The sequence below is a fragment of the Equus asinus genome, chromosome 21 (genome assembly GCF_041296235.1).
Source record: "Equus asinus isolate D_3611 breed Donkey chromosome 21, EquAss-T2T_v2, whole genome shotgun sequence".
NCBI lineage: Eukaryota > Metazoa > Chordata > Mammalia > Perissodactyla > Equidae > Equus > Equus asinus.
Window position 1 is genome coordinate 32,191,281 of NC_091810.1, and position 27,696 is coordinate 32,218,976.

General features: G+C 42.5%; 1 protein-coding gene across 6 annotated transcripts in view; it reads left to right on the forward strand.

Annotated features, from left to right (window-relative positions):
• Positions 1-27,696, forward strand: part of FRMD4B (FERM domain containing 4B) — a 307,930-nt gene that overhangs the window by 124,285 nt on the left and 155,949 nt on the right. Inside the window, exon 1 of one of the 6 annotated variants that reach the window (XM_014836091.3) lies at positions 16,128-16,776. The exons of 4 other annotated variants lie outside the window; for them this stretch is intronic. In XM_014836091.3, coding sequence (XP_014691577.3) covers positions 16,615-16,776 — 162 coding nt within the window. In that variant the 5' untranslated portion in view covers positions 16,128-16,614. Of the gene's footprint in view, positions 1-16,127; positions 16,777-27,696 lie in introns of those variants that run through there. One more of the 6 variants, XM_070492240.1, reaches the window with a different exon arrangement.

Here is a 27,696-nt window from a genome sequence, read left to right on the forward strand (position 1 = left end):
CATGGATGGTTTAATTTCTGGCATAAACGAGAGAAGGACTGGGAAATATAGTATTGGAGTAAGCTAGACATCGTGGTGTGTTCCAAAGGAAGAAGGTCATGGTTTAGCAATGATCTTCCCTTAGTTTGGGTGTTGGTTTGCCTCAAAGGCAAGAGACCTTGTAGAGAATGTCTGCTGTTTCTGCTGCCCAGCATCCCTTTACCCTCTTCTTCTGTTAACAGGAACTGCCTTCACCAGGGGAAATGTTCTTTCCACACTTCCAACCAAGTTGTCTGGTAGGGGGCTGCCAATCATGGTAACTTACCCTCCTGGACCCTAGGATGGTTCCTGCTTCTGGTTGAACCAATCACTACTCACACACCCGTCCCCTCCACCCTGGGCACAATGCTTATGATAGTCAATCAGCATCCTTTCTTAAGATTTAACTTACTGGAGCTGGCAGGGGAGAGCTCTCTTTCCTTTCTGATTGGTATGTTACAGGGACATGCACCTGGAGTTGCCTTTGTTGTGGTTTTATACCCTGTCAAGATAGCACACCCAAGAGAATGAAAGCACAGTGCAAAGGAGCACACTCAAGAGAATGAATGAACCACACAAAGGAAGCAGTGGTAAGGGCAAGGAGAAAGAAAGAGAAAGTTCTTGGCATCTCCAAGCCCCATTCGACCCTGCCTGTTTCCCAGTTTGGCCACATAAGCCCATAAATTCCCTGTTTTGCTTAAATTAGTTAGAATTATGTTTCTATTGTTTGTAAGCAAAGAGCTTTGATAATAAGGACATTACAACTTCTGTGTAGCTAGCACCCTGCATTTCTCTCCTAAGCTGCTGGGCCGCGTTTCCAACCTCTTTCATTCGTGCCTGCTCCAGCAAGCTTTCTTTGAGTGCCTGTGACTGTGCCAGCACCGTGAGAGGCCTTGAGGCTGAGACTATGAGGAAGACAGTCGTGGTCCATGCCCTCTTGGTAGACACGCATGGACATAACAAGACCTCTGCACCCTCTTTCTGTTCCTGTGGCGTTTGGGGTTCTGAACCACCTGACTCACCTTTCCACATGCCTTGTCCTCCTTTGTTGGTGTCCTTGTTCCCAACTGCTCACATGAACTTGACTTTTTATCTTTCTTGACCTACTTTGTTTGCACCCAACTCCATCCAGTACCAAGTGCTAAATTCATTGCTCTGCCTTGATTGTTGGTCTCTGGGAACCCCAATATCTGCTCTGTCTGGTCTCTGAATCTAACCTGTCACTCCCTAAGGCTCAGTTTCATCATCTGTAAAATAGAGGTAATAATAATACCTATACATAGGTCATGGTGGGGATTAAATGCTTAATGGGTAACAAGAAATCAGTATATAATAGCTAAAGTTGTTATCTGATACTTCTAACTCTAATAAACAGGTTTAAATGTAGAATAACATCTTTTTCATCCTTAGTATTAAAGAAAATAGTAGTAGGAAAAGGATCCTCTAGACTAGAAAGCTTCTATATTTTTTATTTAAATTTTTCAGCATTCTATTATTGGGCAGGAATCTCAGGGGGACAAACACATTTGCGCTGAATTTCCTATTTGACTTTTCTTTAAGAGAACCCAGAAGAAAATGCTCCTAGAAATAGATTTGTCTCTGATTCTAGGTAGAAATAAAATGTGCAAAAAGAGACCAGTGTGTCTGTGTGTGTGCATGTGTGCATGCACACATGTCTGGAATAGAGAGACAAAAAATTCCTTGCTTCACAAATGGAGTATATTTGAACTTGTAAGGTCAGACCATGTTCTTAAGCCTCTTTTCATTTCAAGCTGATTGCATTAAATGCATATTTGAGATTTCTACACTTCAAAACCTGTCAAGCCTGTTTCTCCGCTCTGTGAAGGATCCTGGAACCGTATTTGAATAATGCCTGATAGTTCATAGTCTCGGGGTGAGCAGCAATGGCAAGAATGGGGTCTGCTTCTCCACTTATCTCTCTTCCTCCTTGTTGAAATCCTTGTCACTAAACCCTGTTACTTTGCTAGAAAAGGACCTCTGGCAGAATGCTATGATACATGGCATTCCCTGTTGCATTTACTATTAGATGAATTCCTTAGTTAATGGAAGCAACTGCCCAGGTAGGCCAGTTCTAAAGTGGGGATGGTGATAATGCTTCTGAGTTGCTGAGGACGTTAGGGTGGGTTGGTGGATGTGAAACCCCCTAAGTCAAGGTCTAACACACAGCTTCTTTTCTTAGCAATATTGAGAAGGAGTAAATCTTCCTTTTCTGAGAAATATCTGTTTGCCCATTTGAGGCCCCTGAATTCATGCTAAACTTCACAGCACCTCTGTGATCTCAGCCATTCATATAAATAAGGTGGTGTGGATCTTACCTAGAAAGGTTTCTGTTTTCATGCAGTTATCATCAGGATTGTCTACACATCCAGCTGCTTCTGGCATGTCCTCCTGGATGTTCCACAGATACACAAGCGCTGTTCCTCTCCTGCATCCTGTAGTTGAACGATTGGTACCATAATCCAGACATTCCAGGGCTGTGTGTGCTTCTTTTGAACAAAATAATCACTTTGGATCTTTTTCAACTGTTCTTTAGCCAGCCATTTCCATACTTGCGTCTCATTGGTTCCTTATCGCTTTTGATTGCTGTATGTCATGTACAATATAAATACATATTAAGATGATTTGTACTAGCTCCTGATGCCAACAATCTTCCACTACCTTCATGTCATAGTGTCTGTAATCTGCGTTGCCTATTTGGATATTAGATGTCCAGGAGGCCTAGGAGTGACTGGGAAATTCACTTGGTACATCTTAAATTTCACAATTGATTCAATTTAGTCCTACATATATTAATTAATTCCCTACTATATGTGGAATATTGTGTTAGGCTCTGGGATACAAAGACAAATCAATTATACATCCTGCCTTTGACAAGGCCTCCAGTCTAATGTGAACTGTGTCCTTAAAGATCTTCTAAAGTAACAGAGAAGTCACACGTTACTTGGCTTAATTAATAAGGTAGCATATTATCTCACAGAAATGGGCATCCTGAAGTAGGGCAGCTCCTGTTTGCACACAATACTTGAAGGCTCCATTTTCCCTTTTTGGTGGTTGTTTTGCTTAAATTGAATCTCTGTATTGGCTTCATCCTCCAGCTGGCAGCAAGATGGCTCTGCCAATTCCAGGCAAGCTTTCCCAGAAGCCCCCTCACTAGAGTTTCCCTTAGGTCTTAATAGCGGAGTTTGGATCACATGCCCTTTTCTAAACCAATCATGTGGTGAGGAGAATGGGATTACCATAACTGGTTTAGGCCAATCATTTTTGGGGGAATGGATGCTGGGTAATCGTTCCATGACCACACCAGTTGGACAGACGTGAGAAATGAGAAATTCACTATAGTGTGATATGTGCTATGATGGGAGTTGCTATGAGATTCTAGAAGAATTATCTTTACATAAGCTACCATATTTAATCATTTGCTGATGAAACTTTTTTTTTTAACTAAGCTAAAAGCTTTTCTGAAGTCTGTATAGATGACAATGACTGTATCCCCTGATGTCTTCCTCTGTGCTTCTTACACTGGGGTAATGCCCTCTCCTCATCAGGGTATTGGGGAGCTTCCTAAGAGATTAGGGGAAAATAAACATGGTGCATCTTCCTGGAACATCAGTTTTACTTATTGTATTTTTAGAAAGAAAATCAAAGATATATTATGAAGAAGAATACAAAATCTATGTAAATCTTTAAAATAAAGTAGGTGAATTAAATTTCTGACGGCTAAAATATCTTTGGGACATACGCCTGGCCCTTGATGGTATGCATTCTCTCCCCTTTGCCATGTGGTTTACTTGGATGAAACAGTTGGAGAGGACCAGTCTCCATAAATTTTCAGTATTGTAGAAGGAAATTAAATTAATCTGGATGTTCTCCTTTCCACACAAACATATTTCAATAATTGTGGGCTTTTGAGAATTCTTCTCCAGCTTGAACACAATCTGATGTTTATGGTAGTTGTGCTTTACTGTGTAAATATGATGTTTGCATTTTACATATTTCCATGCTGCATATCTTAAATTATTTAATTCTTTATCCTCTCTAAAACTATATAGTAGCATGTATGGTAAATGCATTCAGAATGGAAATAAAGAATGCCAGTAACTGTTGACATTTTCTCTGCACTCTTATGGTTAATCAGTTAACAGACTTAAGTATTCTGTTTAAAAATAGAAACAGAGAACAAATCCACAAGGCAAAGGAGTTTAAGTCTTCTTATCTTGCTCCTAGCATAACTTGAAGTAACAGAAACAAACTAGTTTCTGAATGTCCCAAAGCACGCTGGAGAGGGGCTTTAGAGAGCTAAGCCACTTAGGACAACAAATATGTCTCAGATAATCCCTGCTGCTACTGTCAAGACCTATCTGAATCAGGTCAAATTAAAATTAAGATGATTCAGTTTCAGAGATCTTACACGTCACCTTCTTTCTTAGCACACAGTGTCCCCAACTGTATTAGAAATATCTTGCACTTAAGCTTTCGCCTTCCTGGGTGTCAACCATTTCTCCCGTGGTTGTTCTTTTTCATCTAATGATTGTCTGTAATCCAATACCAGCCTTATGTTTCTCTCCACTTCTTCCTTGGAAAATGCTTCCAGACCTAAGGAGTGGGTTCCAAGCCTCATTATTCTTGGCTCTCAATCAGTTCTAAGCTCTCTCTTAAATTGCACTCAATTTTTTTAAATGAGGAAAGGCTCTCCTTTTGTGGGGCCATGGACAGGTTTTACATTTCTATTGACTCAAATAACAGGATTATTGAGTACCTATGATGAGCCAGGCACTGTGCCATGCCATGGTGCTGCAATGGTGACAAGACAGGCATAGTCCCTGCACTCAAGGAGCTTATGGTCTGGTGGTGAAATCAGGCATTAAGCAGGTAATTTTAAATGTGGTGGAGGTTATGAGAAGGAAAGATCAAGCTGCTGCGATGGGGTGCTCACCTGCTTCAGGGGATCAACATTCAAGCTAAGGCTTGAAAGATAGTGAATTGGGAATTCCCTGGATGAAATTCTGGGGTGGAGAAGAGAGTTCAGGACCAAAGGAAGAGCAAATATGAAGAGCCTGAGGCCAAAGAGTTGGACCCCAAAAGAAGACCAGTATGGCCTTCTGTAATGAGGCAAAGGAAACACAAACATAGACAATTAGCTTAAAAGGTTATTCAGAGAGACAGAGCAGTCCTTGTAGTCAGATCTCATCATTTGAATTATTTACTGCTTTAACCATCATTTTCCCTTAACAAGTAGAAACTTCAACCAGGCTGAAGGAATATAGAGTTGTTAGAGTACAAATTAATAGAGTGCCCTAGGATTTCTGTGCGAGCAGTTCTCCTTGTGGTCAAGGTCACTAGAGGGAGGGAAATGGCTGTGCCAGGCTTCACGTGGGGACACTCATTCTCGGGTTTCTCAGCAGATTCAAATCCTAACACTTTTTGCAGTGGAAGCTGGACCCCACACACCACCACACTCTTTTGATCTGTGGTGGGGCGTGGTGAATGAAGTACCAAATATCTACCCCCTTGGCAATGGGTGCAACCAATTTCCTTTGCTGCTTAAACAATGTATGTGAATTGGGGACTGCTAAGGTGGAAAACAACTCAAAGATCTTTGCACTTAGGATTCTTCCCTTAAGACTCCTTCCAAATATGTTTTTCTTCCTTTAAATCCAATTTACCATGCTACCTTGAATGACTTCTCTAGAAGTACTTGAATTCTGATTATATTGCATGGCCTTTTTCTACTATTTCTTTATTCTTTTTAAATAACTTTTTCGTACATATAGTATATGTTTGGCTAACATAGACTGTCTGTGGAGGGGTCTACAAGAAACAAGGCGTGGTGTAGCCTTTGTGGAGAGGAGAAGAGCAGGGCTGCCACTTACATAGCATTTTCCTGTGGTTTAGATGGAAAACACTCTCCTCAGAGCCATGAGTTATGGCTTATCCAGCAGAGCCCCGGCTAGATTATAACCTCCACTTACTGCCCTAGCCAGATGCCATTGTGCAGTAAACAACTTGAACAATGTTACATAGCAGCTCTGGAAATGAGGAGCTAGGGAACACGGATGAGAAGAGAGGCCTGCATTTCGTTCACTGAATCGCCTTATGTATGATTGCCTGTGCATTTCAAAATTAGAAATTAAAGAGTAATGTGTGCTGATATAGAAAACCAAGAAAAGAAAGCCCCTCCAAAAAGAAATAAAAATCATCCAGTGATCCCAACTCAGAAATCACTATTATCAACACTTTGATATATTTTCCTCTAGCTTTTTTTTCTATGTGCATTCACTCAGTTTCACAATGGAGTTAATGTTTAGGACTTTTTTCCTGCTTTTATTTTTACTTTGTTTTGTATAATAGGCATTTTTTTCCAGTCGAGAAATTTGAACTCGTTTTTCTGAAGATATAAGTACTGCATGCTCATTGTAGAATATTTAGTAAATATAGGTAAAGAGTTATGTTCTATTTTTTTTATCTTGTTTTTCGGTAATGGCTTTGTCGAGATATAGTTCACATACCATAAAGCTCACCTGTTTACAGTGTACAATTCAATGGCTTTCAGTATATTTACAGGCTGTGCAGCCATCACTATAATCTAACTTTAGAACATTTTCATTGTCTTAAAAAGAAACCCTATACCCATTAGCAGTCAATCCCCACTTGTCCCTAGCCTCCCTCCAAAATCCCTCAGCCCTAGGCAATCACTAATCTACTTTCTGTCTCTATAGATTTGCCTAATCTGGACATTTTATATAAATGGAATCATAAAATATGTGGTCTTCTACAACTGGCTTCTTTCACTTAGCATAGTATTTTTGAGATTCATCCATGTTGTAGCACATGTCAGTTCTTCATTCTTTTTTATGGCTGAATAATATTCCAATTTATAGCTATACCACATGTTGTGTATCCACTCATCAAGTGACATTTGAATTGTTTCCATTTTTTGGCTCTTATGAATAATGCTGCTATGAACATTCAGGCCCAACTTTTTGTGTGAATATATATTTTCAATTCTCTTGGGTATATACCTCATTCCATTTTATTGCTAAATAATATTACATTATATGGATATACCAGTTTTTTTTTCGTCTATTCATCAGCTGATAGACATGTGGGTTGTTTACACCATTTGATTATTATGAACAGTGTTGCTTTGAACATTTGTGTACAACATTCATGTAAAAAGATTTTTGTAACACATTTTTTTCTCTTCTTTTGGCTATAGACCTAGGAATGGTATTGTTGAGCTATATTGTAATTCTATGTTTAACCTTTTGAGAAATCACCAGTCTTCCACAGTGGCTCCACTATTTTACCTCCACACCAGCAATGTGTGAGGGTTGCAATTTCTCCACATTCTTGCTTACTCTTGCTATTGTCCATCTTTTCGACTGTAGCCATTCTAGAGGGTATGAACTCGTGTATCATTGTGTTTTTGATTTGCGTTTCCCTTAAGATTAATTCTGTTGAACATCTTTTCATGTGCTTACTAAGCATTCATATGTCTGCTTTAACGAAATGGCTATTCAAATCCTTTGCCCATTTTTAAGTTGGATTATTTGTCTTTTTATGGTTGATTTGTAGCTCTTTGTACATTCTGGATATCAGTTCCTTATCAGATATAAGATTTACAAACATTTTCTCCCAGCCAGTGGCTTGTTTTTTCACTTTGTGATGTCTAACTTTAGAACACGAAAGTTTTTAATTTTGATGAAGTCCAATTCATCTATTTTTTCTATTGTTATTTATTCTTTTCATGGCATATCTAAGAAACCCCTGCCTAATCCAATGTCAAAAAGATATACAATTATGTTTTCTTCTAAGAATTTTGTAATTTAGCTCTTACTTTTAGTTCTTTGATCTATATTGAATTAATTTTTGTAAATGGTGTGAGGTAGGGGTTCAAGTTCATTCTTTTGCATGTGACTATCCAGTTGTCCCAGAACCATTTGCTGAAAAGACTATGCTTTGCCATTGAATAGTGTGGGCGCTCATATCAAAAATCAGTTGACCACAGGGGCTGGCCTGGTAGTGTAGTGGTTAAGTTTGCGTGCTCTGCTTTGGTGGCCCAGGGTTCATGGATTCAGATTCCAGGCACAGATCTACATACCGCTCATCAAGCCGTGCTATGGTGGCATCCCTCATACAAAATAGAGGAAGGTTAGCACAGATGTTAGCTCAGGGATGATCTTCCTCACAAATAAATAAATAAATTCTTTAAAAAAGTAAAAATCAGTTGACCATAAACATGGGGCTTATTTCTGGACTCTTTATTTTATTCCATTGATCTAAATGTCTATCCTTATGCCAGTACCACATTGTCTTGATTACTGTAGCTTTGTAGTAAGTTTGAAATGTGATCTATTGAAAGTAACAAAACATCCATCTAAAAGCAGCTTAAATTATGTAAGACCATTTATTATTTACATCTTCTTACAAGTCATCTGAAAGTAGGCTGCTCCCGAGTTGGTTTGACATCTAAACAATTCATTAAGGACCCAGGCTTTTACCATCCTCTTCTCTACTATCTTTGCTCTCAATACATGTCCTCTTCGTCACAAAATGGCTGCTGTACCTCAGTGCATGGTGTCTCCATACAACAGTTTCCTAAGCAAGAAGCAAGGGATGTGCTGACAAAATTCTTAGGCTGTTCCAGCTCTTCAAAGAGGGAAATCTTTTCCAGAACTGTTTAGAAAGCTTCATTTTATATCTTATTGCCGGAATGGGGTGTCATGCCTTCCCTTATACCAATCATAGTTCATCCCAGGGGCATGAAAAATGGCCACCCACAAAATCAGAGTCTCTGAAAAAGGGGTAAATGGCTGATGGATAGACAACCAATACTATGTGCCAAAATACATAAACATGCAAAAAATAAACCAAAATTATCTTTAAGCCCACCAGATTGAGATAATAATGAAAACTTTTTAGGGTGAGGAGGTCTGCCTTAAATTTCTTTAGTGCCAGCTCCTTCAGAAGTGAAACCCCTGTTTTCTTCCTCTGTTAATGACTCAAGACCAGATCGTGTACAGTAGTTCTTTGCTTCATTCCTCTCAAATACTGCCTGGTGCTCTCTGAACTCTTGGTCTGAAGAATACACAACTGCTTTCTCAACTTTATAAAATAGCCATAGGCCTTGAGGCCGGTAGCATGCTGCTTTTGGCTTCTTTATCTTCTTGTAGACTGTCCATTTTGTAGTTGAGAACAACATGTCGCTACTGTCAACTTTAAGTTAATTTTAGGGTAGCAAGACACAAGAAATACTTTTATGTCCCTGTTTTTTGGATACTAGACTTTGCTTTTATTTTGCACTTGCTGCTAAGGGCCAAATAGTTGAAATTCCTAGCAATAATCCTACCAAATCAGTCTGTATTTTTTAGTAATAATGGGAAAATGATCTGTTTTTATAACCTATTGCCCATATTTGTTTGATGACTAGAACATACCTGGCCTTCAGAGTTTTTACTACTTTGCAAGCCACTGATCCTGGCCGATTTCTGTTTTTCATTTTACTACAATTATCTGCACATGGATAGTATGATTGATCTTTGGAGAGGCAAGATTTTTCATGTATCTTTTTTCTTTCTTCTACCACTTATTATACAGGAGGGAAGGCTCATTGGGTTTCAAATAACTACTCTCTTATCTTCCCCCAAAATATTTAGTGACTTTTCGTCATAGATTTTCTTTTTTTTCTCATGGTTGTTTTATTCTTATTTAAATTGGGTAAACCCAAAGGGTAGGCATTTTGTCACATTCGGTTCCTGGAGGAACAAATAAGTCCTAGAGCCATCCATACCCTATCAATTTTTGTATGAGGCCAAAGCAAATGATAAATAAATAAATACAAAAGAAATTGTCGTTTTGTCTTTTAATTAAAGTAGAAGGACTGAAAAATTAGCAGCTACACCATTTCAGACGCTGGTAAATGCTTTTTCCACTGATCTTCAGCAAATCACCTTGCTTTTCTACGCCTCAGTTTCTTTACCCGTGAATTGGGGCCAGCAATGCCTTGCTCCATTTGGTCTTGGGAGAATATTCTGAGAATCAACTGACGCTACATGTGGAGCTGCCGTTATTTATTTAGGAAAAATGGGTGTTATATAGACCAATTTATTACTATTTTATTCTTGTCTTGGTTGGTGTGCATATAAATTAAGTGTAAATAAAAGGTGACAAATTTTCGGGGTGGGAGGTAAATCACAAGATTGATACTATTTCTTCTTTCAGGAAGAAGGTCAGCCCTTTCCCTCTGATCTACATGGGCTTCCTTGGAGCCGTCATCCCGTTCAAGTGCTTTCACATCTACACAGATGACTTGTAAAACTAGACCGGCAAGACTTTCCAATATCTGTTCAGTGGATAAACTAGTAAAAATGGATCCAGTGGAGAGTCTAATGTGTTGCTCCTTTTTTTATACTTCACACGATAAAGAGAGCAGCCCTCCTTTTTCCTTTGAGCAAGCAGAATTTGATTTAATAAAATAACAGAGATTTTTGAGGATGATGGGAAGCTTTTGTTTTGTTTTCTTTCTTTTTTTTATTTTCTCCTAGGAGTAGGATGAGTTTGCCAAACAATGGAAGCTGGAGAGATGCCTCAGGGCTGGATATTATTTAGTGTGTAGTGTTTTTAGCCCTTTATGATGTTCAAGGTCTTGAAGGCAGCTGTACAACTTAACCAACCTGCTAGTCAGCCAGGCTCCGGGTGATAATGGCTGGTCCCCTCCCCTGCAGGATTCCACTGCTTCTGCCTGCTCCCCTCCAGCTCCTCCTGCTTGAGGCCAAGACTGAAGGAGGCTCCTCGCTCGCTCAGCCAAAGAGAAAGAGGAGAGAAAGCAGGGGAGGAGGGAGGAGCATGACCACCTAGCCTCTGGCGCTAGAGGGATTGAAGCAGAACTTGTCTCTCCCCAAGCCCTCTTGCCTCCTCCCTAGGGCGGATGTAACAGAGGGGAGGGGCATGCCGGCCCCCTGAGTGAGGAGCCTGCCTCTGCACAGCTGCTCAGCCCTCTCAGAGGCCGCAAGAGATGCTTGCTTTAAAGGGCCCGCCAAACTCACCCCATTCTGTGTGTTAAGGCCCAGTGGTCCCAGAGGGTGGAGAACTGTGTTGACTCCTTCATCCTCTGTAGACATTCCTACAACCCTACCTCAGGCCCTTTCTTCTCACCCCTAGAACTCTGCGGCTGCCTCCCAGCTGGGCTCCCCTGGCCCCCTACCTCTCAAGCATCCCCTCTTGCCCTTTTCCTTCAAGTTCCACAAATACGGGATCCCTCTTGCCATGCAGTTCTTACAGCTCTGTGTCGTGTCCCCCCATCCCTCCCCTTCAGGTCTCGCTGCACTGTCTTGTCCTGAGGGAGGCATCCCCAGCCCTGCCCCCACATCCGACATTACATGTCTCTGTTACGTAACAAGTGGCAGTGCCTGCTCCTTTATGTTACTTGTTCAAAGGTCTGCCTTCCCCCTCTAAGACCCACTTAGACAGAGATCATCTCTGTTTTGTCACAGTGCATTCTGCACACTTCGTTCCCTGCCTGACACATCGTGCAAACTCAATACATAATTTTTTAATGAACAAGAGTATGTATTTTGGGAATGGATGAACTTCTTTCTGTATTCACTGTTGAGACAAATAGTCATTCATTTGTCAGTTCAGTAAACGTTTATTGATTGCCTGCCCTGTGCCAGCCACTAGGGAAACAAACATGAATAAGACCCTTTCCCTACTTCCACCAGTTTCTGAAGGGGGGTAGCTACCACCCCACCGAGGGGCATTCAGAAGTGTGTGGAGGTGCTGTTTGTTGTTGCTGTCATAATGATTAGAGACACTACTGGCATGTAGTGGGCAGAGCCCAAGGTCACCTAACATTTTCCAAAGCATGGGGTACTTCTGCACGAGGAGGGACCATCCAGCTACCCCACCTCCACCTCACCCACAGGCACTCCTCACAAAGCTTACAGTTTAACCGAGAGAATTAGACCGAAAGGGGAGACCTCTTGTCCTGTGTGCAACGAGAGACTTGCAGCAGTGCATGGCCCACCGGAGGCATCGGCATTCCACCTTGGGGTCACTTGGGGAGAATTTTTTTTAATGTGCCCAAAAAAGGCTTTGTCCCTACTAAAGAGCCTCTAATTTAAATGAAATGATAAAACCAAAAATTAAAGTGTCAAAATATAAATAGCTTATGATGAAAATTACTATGCCTCGGTTTTAGGATAAATATCAAAAAAAAACCAAAAAGGTAAATGGAAATAATAGGAAATGGCATTCCAGTTCTTTCTCAAAAGGCTTTCAGTTCATTACAGCTCTTTGTGAATGCGGGAAAACCATGACAGAGTGATTGTTGCATTTCTTCCCCAATCTGCCTTTTGGGGAGAAAAGTATCAAGAGGGGAGAATGTTTCCCCACAACAAAAGTCACGTGAGAGGAAGAGCAGAGTATAGTGTTTGACTAGACCAGGGTTCCTCAGGCTCCGCACCACTGACATTTGGGGCAAGCGAGCTCCTTGTTGTGGGTGCTGACCTGTGCACTGCAGGATGTTGAGCAGCATCCCGGGCCTCTACCCACTAGGTGCCAGTAGCACCATCCAGTTGTGACAACCAAAAATGTCTCCAGACATTGCCAGATGTCTTGGAAGGGAGGTGCAGAATTGTGCCTGATTGAGAGCCCTTGAACTAGACCTTGTTTTCATCCCCCTCGAGCCCTATGTCAGATGTTCATGTGCTGTCAGAATTTAGCCACACTGGTTTTTCATGTGTGTAGAGAGTACAGTTTAAAAATGCCCATAGGTGTTAGGTGGACTCCGTCTTTTTTCTCCTTTTCTTTTTTTTTTTTTTTGAGGAAGATTGGCCCTGAGTTAACATCTGCCCCCAGTCCTCCTCTTGTTGCTGAGGAAGTTTGCCCCTGAGCTAACATCTGTGCCCATCATCCTCTGTCGGATGCCTGCCACAGTATGGCTTGATAAATGGTGCTAGGTCCACACTGGGATCTGAAGTAGCAAACCCCGGGCTGCTGAAGCAGAGTGCACAAACTTAACCGCTGCACCACCAGGCCAGCCCCGGACTCTGTCTTTTTAATGAGCAGAGGGGACCACTGGAAGCTGCTGTGTTCCCAGCTGGCTGCCTCTTTCTAGAGACAGGGGTTGGCATTTTGTGCTGTTTTCTCAGTACTGTGCTCTTCTTCCTGCTGCTTGCTCAAAGGAGAACCTACAGGAGCCCCAGGGATAATGACAATTTCTCTTTTACGTCTGTAGCAGAACTCCCAGGTCTATGAGTAATGCTGTCACCTGAAGCATCTTTTTAAGCCTCCAGAGAGAGCTGCAGGAAATTACAGTGTGTTGCAGAGAACTTTCATGCCGGAGAGGAAAGAAAACCCTCTTCTTACATTAAAAAAAAGAAGCAGCAAGATAATTTTGAAGCTAGCTTGATTTAGCTCCCTTTCCATAGGAAATTTTAGACCAGCTTCAAGGGTGTGTGTCTGGGATCTGGTTTGTCCCCTGTGGCTAGTCCATTTTAAGGATGCCACTCATGGGTCTCTCTTTTCTCCACTGCCACTCATCTGGGTTCAGTTGCCTCCCACTGTCAGTCCCTGGTGTGGAGGAACTTGCACTTCCTTCCCTCTCAAATCCCACTGTCCTAGCACTTCGAACTTCTCCTGCAGGAGAGAAAGCTGTTTGGATAAGAAGCAGCATCAGTGTTTGTATTGGTAGGAACAAGATGTCTTTTCCTGTCTGGCATCCAGCTTTGAGCGTACACTTCTCTGAGTCCCCAGGAAAGGCTGGCCATGGTGGGGAAGGTAGAGCTTTGAAAAGCTTTTTGGGAACTTGTGCTTTTGTGAGAGTGGCAGAACTGCTCCCTGAAAACAAGCCACCGCCAACTTTAACCTCCAACACATGGAAAAAGATAGGAAAGCAGATATAGATAAATAGTTGAAATTTTTAAAAAACACATTTTACTTACACTGTTTTATCTGACTACAAAAAAATTGAAACAAATCCTGATTTGGGTGGTGGTGGTAGTTTTTCTTTGGGTCCTTACTCTTTGCCAGCCTCTACACTAAATTCTTTATATGGAATATTTTACTCAACCTTCCCCAAAACCCTATGCAGTGGATTCTGATATTATCCCCATTTTTTAGAAGAGGACTTTAGGCTTTGCGGGTTTAAGGAGCTTGTACAAGGGGCCACAGGTCTTAAGGAGCAGGGGTTTGAGTCAAGTGTGTGTCTCTTAGGAGACGTAGGTCCCAACTCCCACACCCTACAACAGGAGTGCTCCAACTTCACCTGGAGTCAGGATGCCTAGAGGCCACGTGAGAAGTCAGATCACTGACCTCACCCCGTCGTTTCTGATTCTGGAGCCGGCCCAAGAACTCGCATCTCTGACAAGTTCCCAGGTGATGTGATGCTGCTGGTTCAGGGCCCACACTTTGAGAACCCCCATTATCCCACATTTCCTTTTCTAGAAAATAGTGTAAGAATCGACTTTGGAAACCTTGAATGAAAATGCCTGAGGTTGGAATTGACCACTGACTTTGGACCTATGCACAGATAGGTAACAGCCATGGTATTTCTAGAGCATCTCTTCTGAGAGGATGGTGTCATGAGACGGAGATAATTGACCTGTTGTAGATTTTATTCTGGTATTCCCTTGGCTGCCTGACATTTCCGAGAACACAGTCGCACTGCATCGTTAAAAAATAAATGTACCACCACCATTTACTCATACTAATAGGCCATTTTTGAAGTTCAGTAGTTTTCCATTAGAATGATGACATTTCTTTTTCAAACTATACTTAGTTCATTTTCTTTTGATTCAGTAAGACCCAATATATTCTGATTTTGTATAAACACTGTGACCATCATCTCAGAGAATATCTTCAGACTGCTAATACTAATGAACACATGGAGGAGATTTACTGTGAAGAAAGGTTTGCAAATCTTGGATCAGGTCTTGTGTCCTATTAACTGAATTAACAAACCCTCGGGCAATTTTGTTAGTAATAAAAAGAAGTGAAAAGTAGTCAAAGAGACATCATCTAAAAGTTTCCTGATTATGGTCACTTTGAAAACAACAGGCACTTTGAGAACAGATTTTTGTGTTCTTTTGACTGATTGAGTTTCACCTGTATTAAGATTCCAAAGGCACATTTGAAACCTGAAATAAAGCTGATTTCCTTGTTGATAATCTGTTCCAAAGCCTTCTGAGCCAGTTCAGGGGAAAGGCCTACCCTTCTGCCACTTAATAGCAAAGATAACAGCCCAGGTGTGAAACCACCAATCAAATACAGACAGTTGTCCTACAGATGGATTCAGGGAAAAACAACATCCTGAGATTTGCTGAGTGCTTTTGCTGTGAGAAATGTTATAGGATGAGATGGGGCTGCAATCTACACCGATTCTAAAGGAACATAGAGACTGCTAGTATGTGGGACTCCTCGGCTCCTTTTTCCAAATGCCTTAGGCAGTATCAATTCCTGGGGGAGAACTTTGAAAAAACACAAAACGTTAATTATCTGGTGACTTTGCAAGTGGTGGAAGAGTTTCCTTCAGTTTTGATTGGAGAATGAACTACCTGTGCAGGTTTGTGCTGGTAGCTGCTGGTAGACATGTCCAGAGGCTGAACTTTCCAGAACCGAACCAAGGATTCTCTTGTGAGCTTCTATTTCCCCGCAGATAGTAACTGGAAGCCATTTGCTAGAGCCCAAGAATCCTCTCTGTTTTTCTCCTGAACTGACTGCTGTGGAATTAGCACAGTGCAAGGGATGAGGGAACCTGCCTCTGGCTGGCAACAGCAGGCAGGTTGTCATTTTCTCCCAGACCCTCAAGTTAGGAGCAAAGGCAGGTTCTGGAGCCACACACACACTGTTGCTTTGGGACTGCTATCTTCATCTCCTGGCTCACAGCACAACCAAGGAAACATTCAAGGCTGTTCCCCCAGGAGTGGGGTCCAAAGGGATGCTATGGAGCATTTTTTTTTCCTCCTGCATCTGTGGCTGCCCAGAGGTATTTATCAGTGTGGACAGAGCAAGATGCCAAGGAAATACCCTGTAGTGTAGAGTACGGTGTTCCCCAAAGCAGATTAGGAGACTCGGGCGGGGGCGGGGAAGGGGTGTGCGCGCGCGTGTGTTTATGTGTGTATGCGGTGTGTGCAGGGCGTGCAAGCCGAGGGCGCTGAAATGCAGCTCTCTTCTTTGCCTGCAAAGAGTTGCTCCGCACCACCCCCTGCCCAGCGCGCTCGGGGAGCGCCAGGGGGAGTCCTCGCCGGCCAGGGCTTCCCGTGCCCCGGGAGCGCCGAGGGCTAGCCTGGCGGAGCTTAGCGCAGCCTGCTCGGCGCTGCCAGCTAGCGGGCGGGGTGGACACTGGGCTCTGTGTGTGCCAGCCGCAGCCGTTGGCTGGCGGGCGCCCAATCCGGGGGCATGCCGCCGGAGCCTGGCCAGGACGCCCGGTGAAAGACGAGTTTGGTGGAAGGCTTGACCCCCGGCCGCCAGCAGAAGCCGGCGTCGAGAGCCCAGGCGGTCGGGCAGCTGTGGGCGCGCTCGCTGGCTGCAGCTGCGGGAACCGGGCACCCCCGGGTTCCGAGGGAAGGAGGAGGCATGGCTTCGGTGTTCATGTGTGGAGTGGAGGACCTGCTGTTCAGCGGCAGCCGCTTCGTGTGGAACTTGACCGTGTCCACGCTGCGGAGATGGTACACGGAGAGGCTGCGGGCTTGCCACCAGGTGCTGCGGACGTGGTGCGGGCTGCGGGACGTGTACCAGGTGAGCCAGGGCGCGCGGCGCCCGAGGGCCCTTGCAGGATGCCGGGCGCTCGGGGGAAGCCAGTTCCACCTGTATGATTTTATTCTCTCTCTCCCTCCACCTCTCTCTTTTTAAACTCCTAGCGGGCTGCTCGACTCTTGGGTCAAATGCTCAGCAGCTATGGGTAACTGTTGCCTGACAGAGCTTGTGAATTTTCCCCATCGGGCTTAAGAGGGCATTTGCAAGTTAGTCCCCGCATTTGCAGAGATCTGTTATAGAGGGATGGTGTGCTGGCTGGCACTGAGCTAAGAAAGCTGTAGCTTTGCAGCAGACGGTCTGCCGGAAGCCACTTTGATGTTCAAATGATTCCTTCTTTTTTATTTCATTGGTGTGGAGGTGGGCATTTCAGGAGCAACGATTTCACACCAGTTTACAGGCAGAGGGGCCTTAATGCATTCTTCACTTTGATTTTATTTCAGTTTTCCATCAGGCAGCCCCAACTTGCAAGGCAGAGCCAGGAAAAGCTGATTCTGTGTCTACTGGCTTTTGGAAGGAAGGACAGCAAATTGTGAACACTTTGCAGGAGGATGATGGGCTGGGGAAGGGAGGGGTGGCCTGGCTGAGCGTTAGAATGCTTACGTTTGGATTTACTCCCTGTCACACAACACAGCCTCTTTATTTCTCTGCTAGGTCCCATCCTGCAGGCAAAAAATGCAGCAACTTTGTTCAACTAGGAGACCATTTATCATCTGTGGGACTGCAGCTTGCCTGGATTTTTTTTTTTAACAGTCATTTGTGAATTTAAAAGTCCTGTGCTTTGTTTGTTAATATCTTTGAGATTAAAAAAAAAACCTACATTGCGTTTAGGAAGATTATACTTGGTGTTTACTATAAGAATATAGCATTTTCTTTCCTGTGATGCAAATAGCTTTGTTGCAGTTCCTGGATTCCCCCTACCCTGACCCCACTCCCAATATGGCCATAATTTATATCTCATTGTATTATGCCCCATATGTGGTCAAGCACCTGATTTTGACAAGCCCTTGTCTTCCATCAATCAAGCAAAATTAAAAGACCAGCACCTGAGGTTAAACTGTGGGCATCTAAAGAATCAGTGTCCCCTTGTTATCTTTGACCTCCTGTCATCCTGGTGAAAATGGGAGGAACATTTCGCTTCGTGCTTTCATGATGCCGGCTCTGGATAACATGTCTGCGATGTCTTGCATTTTGATGGAATCCAAAAGCCAGGTTGAGAACCAGGGCAGCAGGTGGGGGTTTGAGAGTATTCTGGAGCTGTGGATGTCTCCCATCTGGCCACATGACACAGATCATTTGGGGTTTTGGAGCCAGAGGTATGTCTTCCTCCCACCCTTTTTCTCTTCTGGGAAATCATTGTGCACTTTGGTCTGTAGGAGAAGCACCTGGATATAGCTTCTTTTTTGCTTTTTAGTGTTGAGAAACTTTCAAAAGGAGAACACAAGTATTGTAGCCAACCAGCAAGCTTCCATACCTCTGTCCCTAAGGATTCAGGGGACTGTGACTTATCTCTTCGACTGTTAGTGACCAACTCAAAAATGAAGTTTCCAGGAACCTGAGACCCGATGGGTTCTTTATAAGGATGATCAATAATTATTTTTAAGCAGAAACAGCAACTTGAAGGATTAATCTACTAAACTATAGGTTTTCTTTTCTGTGAAACAGATGGTGACTGAGTCAATTCCCTCTCATTATGATAGGAAAGAATATCAAAATAATGTTGGCCGTTTTATGAGTATTGAGTTAGAAGGAGAAAATGATCTCTGAGTTTGAAGTTTCCTGTCTCTTTAGAGAAATAAGATTTTTAAAAACATTTCGAAACTTGGGAGAACCACAGATTTCTTAGTTGCGCAACACAGTTAATTGTTAACAAAGAAACACCATTTTCTCTAATGCCTTTCAAGCATCAAGCAAGAAATTGGTGATTTAAATTGCATAGAACTGAAAGGCAGTAAAATAAAGTGGTTAATACCTTAGGCTCCAAGTTAAACAGACATAGGAGTGAATCCTACCTCCTCCCATGTATGACCATGAGTAAGTTACTTAATCTTACTATGCTTCAGTTTCATCATTTATAAAATGGAAAATATAATGGTACTAATCACAGAGATTGATGAGAGAATTAATTGACGTGTAAGACATTTAGCACAGTGCCTAGAGCTTATGAAGCATTCAAGAAATATTATCTGTTCCATCAGTTAGGATTTTTTTTATTTTAATAGGAAACCAACTCAAACTAACCTACAGAATAAAAAGGGACTTTTGACACAACTAAAAAGTCTAGCAGTAGCATAAACTTCAGGTATGGTTTGATCAGGGCACTTTGCTTGTTCCCCATGATTCTTTCAGCCCTGTCTCCTTTGCGTGTTGGCTTTTTCCTCTCTGGTTTCTTCCCTCGTGACAGCAGATAGCTGCAGCAGTTCCAGTGCTTAGATCCACATATCAACCCATCAGAAAGGAAGAGAATTTCTCGTATCGACCAACTATCAAAAATAAGTCCTAGTTTTCACTCTGATAGGTCAACCTAGGGTTTGTGCCCACCCCCAGTGACATGCACCAATTGGCACGGGCAACAAGATTATACTCCATGCATTCTCAGCGGAAGTGGTATGCCCCCAGGAGGCAAAATTGTTTCTTGGGGGTGGGAGGGGGGCAAAAAACCTTACCCTTTTTACATATAAAGCACAGACATACAATACTTAGACAGATATACAGTATATCTGTGGCATTAGAATTTGGGGAGACAGTGACTAGAAAACAAAAAGAAATATCTAAAAAGCCCCTTAAGGGGATGATCATGAACACAAAGGTTGAGAAACACTGAATTATCTTGATTTGCTTAGGCCGGTGGGGGAACAGACCCGTTTCTGAAGCTGGGTGTGAGGTTGGCCCCCCAGACCACAAACCCGCTAAACAATGAGGGAAGCTCAATGCTTGGTTGAGATGCAGTCAGCAATGTGCATTGCACCTGCGTTATTAGAATCTCAAATCCAGAGCTCTTTAAATAAAATAATTAGTTTTCAGGGTAAGTACAAAGATTAGTGCACAAATCCATTTGTAAGTATTTTGCCACAGTAATTTGACTTACGGGAGTGGGGGCCCATCATTAGAATACCTGTGTTGCTATCCCATAATTATGAGTTCCAAACCATAGAGGGGAATGTTCCATGATGTTGTCCAGCTTTCTGGCATATGAACTGGAAACACACACCATAGAGTTACATATTTTACTGGACTCAACTTTTTATCCTCTTGATGATAAAAAGGTGTCATTTTTCTTGCTTCTAGTCTGAATAGTCTTGTTTGTAAGGAAACCCAGGCTCAATCACTCTAGAGAGAAATAGGGTGGGGCAGGAGAGATCCATTACATGAAATACCTGGCAGTCCCCTGGGAGGGTTTCGTTTATTCATATACTATAAGTGAAATAAGATCTCCCACCTATTCATCAGGAATTTGGCAACAGCATTATTGCGTGACTGGCAAAGCTGGGAAGGCATAATTTCTTTGGAATTGAACACTTCCTCCACCTCTAGATTGGACAAGCAAGTGCCTCAGTTCGCCAACAACCATGAATAAGTAAGATACTACCTATAAGGCATTTTTGTAGTAAGGCAACTAAATAAAAAGCAGGCTGAGGCTGCCTTTTAGCGAAGACTGACTTTATGCGTGCAAATTTGGATTAGGTTAAATTTGCAGGCATAGGACATTCACCTTCAGTTTGGGGCTCAATTTTAAAAGCTGATTCGTCAGTTATATGTCTGTCTTGCTTAAATCTTGCCTGGATGGATTGCATTATAGCAATTAATTAGGTTGAACAAACAGTTGAGGCAGAAAATGATGAGAGAATGTTGTTGAGAAAAGATCAGTACCCTTTGCTTTTTATTAAGTGTGACATGTTCTAACAAAGCCCTCAGTTTATTATTTGGGATTAAGTTTTCCTCTCATCCCCAATTTCTCAAAGTTAGAATTTCTTGCAAACCCTGAGTACAGTCATTGCTTCTAGCAGAAGGCAACTCAGACAGAATCCAGGATATTTAAGTGACTGTAAGAGGCTCCCCGGAAGCAGGCGGTGGGCATTGAGTGGTTAGCATGCGGAACATGGCAGAGGCTGTAGGCTCAACTTGACCATTTGACCTTGAGCAAAAGGCTTTTCCTCTCTGAGCCTCATTTCCTCCTGGCTAAGAGGGGAGAACTATAGTACCTGCAATATGGGGTAGGGTGAGAAATTCATGAGAAAATGTGTATAACGCTGAGCGCCCAGCCCAGCACTAGCCAATGCTCAGTCAGTGTTAACTCTTGGTTGTGTAAAGGACTTAACATCAGACCCATGGAAGGTACTTGATAGAGGGTAGCTAAGAGTATTACTGTTGTTTTTATAAGTGAGACTGGTTCTCTGGAAACTGAATATGCGAGGATGTTCAGTAAGAGACTGAAATTTCCCAGAGCAGGGTGTGTAGGGTGGACCTTGGGTATTGGGACTTGTGTTCCACACGTAGACCCACATTTTCTTTAAACCCATACAAAAAATCTAGGAGGTCACAGGCAGCTCACACAAGGGTCTCTAAGGAAATGATCTCTCTATAGCCAAGACTCTAATGAACCATAAACTGGTAACACCAGAACTTTGCATCCCCCCACATTGGTTGCAAAAGACCGAGTCCCCCAAAGGACAGTTCCCTGTTGAGCATTCAGTGATCTGTGTGCATTTCAAACCATGTGCACCTTGCTTGTCCCCACCCTTCGCTTTCCACAGTCCTGAGTTATATCGACTAGAAAGGCTGGCTGACAAACTATAACCCACAGGAGAAAACTGGCCTGCCTCCTGTGTTTGTAAAGAAAGTTTTATTGGCCCCCAGCCTCCTGTGTTTGTAAATAAAGTTTTACTGGCACACAGTCCTGCTCAGTCATTTACATGTTGTCTATGGCTGCTTTCACATTACAATGGCAGAATTGAATAGTCGTGACTCAACTACTTGGAGCTGAGTAGTTGATACAAAGACTGTATTGGCCACAAAGCCAAAAATATTCACTATCAGGTCCTTTACAGAGAAAGCTTGCCAATCCCTGGACTAGGAAAAAAGCAATATATTAGGCAGAGAATGCTAGAGGAAGAAAAGTCCAGAATCAAATTGTAGAAAAATAGAACTTGAAGGAATATGGAAGAATTTTCTCATGAAAAACCTAGTCGCCAGGAAATTAATAACCTAATATTCAATTTATCTTTACTTGGTCCTTCATTGGAGTTATAGACTGATTCATGCATTTGTCCATTTATTGGTACCTAAAATGATTATCACGGGCTTACCATGTCCCAGTTACTGTGCCAAGGTGCCAGCAGCACAAAGTCAAAATAGATCTTTTTCCTGCCCCCAAGAAATCTCTTGTCAAGTGGGGGAGACAGTTAAGGAAATGAAACTCTACGGAAGGGCTCTGCCCAGGATGACCTAGGCACACAGTGGAGGGACTCTAAATCAGCCAGGCTAAAGCACTGGGGAGGGGAGGGCAGCCAAGGAATCTTCCTGGAGGAGGTGATTCTCAAGCTGAGGTTTGAAGGACAAGTAGGAGTTAGATGAAGAAAGGCAGAAGGGCATTTCAGGTGTGGGGAAACATGGCTGTGGGGGAATTTTAAGGAATTTTTTAAGGCTGATGAGTTGAGAGAGACAGACAGACAGAATCAGAGTCAGAGACAGAGATTTTGATTGAGAATAACATCTGAACTTGAATGATCTTGTACTTGAAGATTAGGATTTTGGTGTTTTTCTTCAGAACTTTCAAGGCAGGGCAGAGGTTGATTTAAGACTCTCCCTGGCAGCAGTGAGGCTGACAGCTTTGGGAGAGGGTGACATCGTGGAGGCAGGAAAGGAAGGGAGATTAGGAGGCTGTTGCAGTGACGAGGTGTGTAGTCAGAATAGGATGGGTTTTGCTATGACAACAAACAGCCCCAGGGGGCTTAAAGAAATAAAAGGTTATTTTTGGTTCACTACCTATGCAATCACTGGTTCCCTGTAAGCTCTGCTCGTCACTGTCACTCAGGCTCCCAGAATGTTCCTGAACATTGCCAATTGCCATGATAGAGAGTGAAGAGCTCTTTGGGGCTTTGCTCTGGCAATTAATGCTTGGCCTTTAAGTAGCTCACATCACTTCTCATGTGTTATTGGTCAGTGCTGGTCGCGTAACCCACTCAACCACAGGGGCCAGGAATAGCAGTCCTGCCAGGGAGCAGCATGAAAGCTGATGCAGACTTGCTTTCTTAGGAAGCAGACTCTGAAACAGAGGAATAAGCCAGAAGTTTACTAGAGAGCGCTCTGAGGATCAACACCTGTAGAAGGGACTAGAAGGAAGTAGGATTGAGCAGAGGGAGAAGTTGGGCTACAATTCGGGCTCAACAAAGGCCTCAGCTGACCTCACGGGTAGCTCTGAAACTGAAAGTTGTCCCCAGTTGGAACAAGAGGGCTGATTCTTTCCCCCCGCCTTCATTAACCCATCACTGGAGATGGACTGCCCTTGAGAAAGCAATGTGACTTTGAAGTAGGCAGCTCACATTTAAGGAAGGGCAATTCCCAGAGGGGGCTGGGAGCCGTCAGCTCAAAACACTCCTGACAGCTGAGGGAATAAGGCTGGGCAGACTTGACATCTTCTGCACATGCCTGCCCAACAGGTGCTAGGATGGAAGCCTGAGTTAAGGCAGGCCTAGCAGGAAGGAAGTGGAGAGTAAGGATTGCACTGATGTGAAGGACGTAGAATTCAGCTTCAAAACACGGCCTGACTATCAGGGCGGTGTCCTGACTGGATCCCACACTATGCTGAAGCCGTGGAGTCAGCTACTTGTGGTAACACATACAGAAAGGAGAGAAAAGTTGGCAGATAAATGAAATACCAGTCCACTTATCACTGAGAAAATTCCTCCTCCACTTTTTCTGGTAACCGAAGACTGGGGTTTTATGGCAGGGAACGAAGATGGTAAGGTACCCGAAAACTGAGAAGCAAAACTATCTTAATATTTTAGCCCATCACTTGACATAAATAAATTTCGAAAAGACTGTGTCATTTAAAATCCACAAGATTAGTCTCAGGATCTTTGAAAAGCGTTTTTGAACCTTTATTACACAGCTTGAAAAACACCAAGTTAAGAATAGACTTTCCTGCCTGTTCTACTTGGTATTTGTTTTTCTCATTCCCTCTTTTCTTGGTGGAGCTGCAGCATAAAGTAACTTCCTGTTCGTCTCCTCCTTACATTTATTCTGAACATTATATTTGTGATGTCCAATTTGGTGGTTGTGGAAAAGTGTGAATGATTCGAATAGGAAATAAGATCTGTAGTTCTAAATTTTATAAACAAAACCATATGACTTACAGCATGGAAAGAGGCAGAAATTAAGCCTCCGTATGTAATTACATACATGTGTGTGTATATATCCATATATAACAGATATACGTTCTGGCATCCTTGAAATAAACTTTTGCCATGAAAGAGGCTGGCGAATATGGTAAATTAAAAAGTACCATTTTCCTCTAATGTCCTAATTTTTTTTAGTCTCTTGATTTTTTGTTTGGGCAAAACCCATTGCTTAAATAATTATTTTCTCCTTAACTAGTGCTTTTATATAGTCTAACTATCTTGCCTTGACTAAAAGCTATTAATTTTATCAAACAGCTGCTGTGTGCTAGGCCTTGTATGTGGCACTTGCATGTATTATCTTTTTTTAAAAAAGAAAACTTCTGGAGGATTATTTCAGTACACAAAAATATAAAAGACAATATAGGTAAAAACCCATACACCTGCCAGTCAGTTTTCAGGCATCTTAATATTTCACCATGTTTGTTTCAGATACTTTTTTGTAATATAATAACATTTCATAGAATCAGCTGAAATCACCTTTGCACCTCCCCCCCTCCCTAAAGCTAATCCTACCCTGTAGTTCATGTTTTTAATTCCCCAGCGTGTTTTTATAATTTTGCCACATGCTTGCATCTATAGACAATATACATTATTTTGTGTTGGTAAAATTTATATATGGTCGTGTCATTCTCCTACCTTATTTTCTCTCAGCAGTTTTTGGGATTTCTCTCTAAATTCGTTTTAAACCCTGTATTCCATTGCATGAATATACCAATCTCTTATTGATGGATATATAGGTTGTTCCCAAATTTTCAGTGTTCCAGAATATGACAGTGAAAATCTTTGTATTTGTCTCCTTGTGCTTATAAGCAAGAGCTTCTCGGGGCTGGCCCGGTAGCGCAGCTGTTAAGTGCACACATTCTGCTTCTCGGCGGCCCGGGGTTCTCCAGTTTGGATCCCAGGTGCGGACATGGCACCGCTTGGCAAAAGCCATGCTGTGGTAGGCATCCCACATATAAAGTAGAGGAAGATGGGCATGGATGTTAGCTCAGGGCCAGTCTTCCTCAGCAAAAAGAGGAGGATTGGCAGTAGCTAGCTCAGGGCTAATCTTCCTCAAAATAAATAAATAAAAATAAAAGAGCTTCTCTGGGGTATATACCCCAATGAAAGGGAGAGTTGGCTGGATTTTTAGCTCTATTAGATGCCATGCCTTTTCTTTGTCCTTGTAACAACTCTTCAAGATGATATCACAAACCCCATTTTATTGGTTTTATATACTTATTAGCTAATAAGTCATGATGCTGGAATTTGAACAGAGCTGTAGTTGACTCTCATGCTCAGCCTCTTGCCACTGACTTGCTACTTTACTAAAAAGTAAATACATAAAGATAGAATCTTATTTATTCATTTATTCATTCACTCAACAACATTGGGTGGAAACATAGCCTAGTGCTTAAAAATGAAGTCTATCAACCCAAACTGCCTGAATTCAAATCCTAACAGACTTTTTGTTAGCTATGTGAGTTCTCTGAGACTCAATTTTTTCTGCTGTAAAATATAGGCAATTATAGTACTGCCCTTAGAGAGTTACTCTCCTTGGATCGTTATAAAAAGTAAATGTGTTGATATTTAAAAGCACTGAAAACAGTGTTAGATGTATGTGTGGATGGATGGATGGACAGACGGATGGATGGATGGATGGAAAATAATTATATGTGCAGTGTTCTCAATTTCTTAGGCATATAAATAACCTTTGGAGTTTCTAGAATCTTCAGAAGCCTTGGCTCCTCCTTCCTCCCCCATTAAGAATTATAGTCTAGTGTGGCAAGCAGGAAAGAGGCCCACTGACCACTGCATAGAGACGCGTGCCCACGTGGTTTCATGGCACAGCTTTTTATCAGAAGTCTCTGACATCTTAATGCTATTGTCTTCTTGGTTTATTCTATGAAAGCAGAGATGCTGACAAATATTAGTTGTTTTATTTCTGTCTCTCCAACAAGAAGCCATTTAACTTTCTTGCTTCCAACCCCAAACCCTACTCCATCGGACTAAGAAGCCTAGATTCTCATGCATGAAGGCTATGGAGCTCCACTGACTGCTGTCTTTCTCCTCCGTGTAAGCTCTCCTTCAGTATGACCCTTAGATTTGCAACTGCTAAGGAGACCCAGTTATTACAAGCATCATGCTACCCTTGGGAATGTAGCCAGCAAATATTTTTACAGAAATTAGTTTGTCTCATTAAAATGTGATTAGATGCTTATTGTCTGAGAGAGAAAAGGGCCTTGATAAAATAGGGAAATGGAATGGGCTGTCGTGGGCTGGACCTGAGGTAAAATCAAGGCTTCGTCATTTACCAGCTGTGCGACCTTGAGCCAAGCCAGTTAATTGCTCTGAGCCTGTTTCTTTACCAATACAAAAGATAAAATAAGATCTATATTTTGTTTGGTATAAAGGTTAAAAATAACATTGAGAAATAGTAGATTTTCAAATGTAAAAATTTGGACTCCTGGCACAAACTTGATCCTAAGCCAAAAGTTGTCATGCTAGTCCCTATGAGTGCAAACTCTGACCAGGATTTAAGCCCAAACACTCACATTTAATAGTTGTGTGACATGGGCAGTTACTTGACCTCTCGGTGCCCCATTGTCTTTAGTATGAGATGGAGATGGTAATAGCGCCTGCCTCCTGGAGCTGTTGAGGAGACAACAGTAGACAATATAAATAAAGACCTCACTAGGCGCCTGGCTCATGGTAAGCATTTAAAAAGTGCTGGCTTTGGTTATTTCTACTTAATGAACACTTTCTATATGATAGATGTAGTGCTAAGCACTTGCTATTTACCATTTCACTTAATTCTCCCAACAATGCCATGAATAGGTATTATTAAACCCATTTGGCAGATGTGGAAGTTGTATAGAGCTGGTAAGGAACTTGTTCAAGAGTGAAGATTGGAGCTCTGATCTGTCTAAATTCAAATCCTACTCACTCAGCCATTATGTGGAATAGATTTAGTTTGCAAACCATTCAGCCTCTTCCTTTTCTACATTTGCCCTCATGGAGTCCTTCCTAGGACTCTCTCAGGCTCTAATCTCTTCCTGTACCTGACTCTGAGCCATAGCAGGATTCAGTGAACTCGTGGAGACTAATTGGCTGATGCCTACAGTCTATTCTCAACCCAGCCTCCAGAGTGATTTTGTTCTAAGTCAGTCAGATCATGTCCTTCTCCTGTTCAAAACCCTCCGGTGACTTCCCAATCTTGAGAAAAAGCCAGCCTTCCCGATCCTACAAGGCTCTGTGTGACTGGCTCCTGCTTCTCTGGGTCTCTCTACCCTCCACCCCCAGCAAACACACTGAACCTCTGCTCTTAACTCCCAACGCTCTTCCCCCATCCAACTCTCCTCCAGCAACACTAGCCTCCTTGCTGCCCCTTAGACCTGCCAAGCACGTTCCAGCCTCAGGGACTTTGCCCTTGGAGTTTTCTCTGCCTGGAACCTCGTCACCCAGAAGTCCACACGGCATGCTTCCCCCTCCTTTCCTGAAGGTCTTTCTTCAGATGGCACCCAAC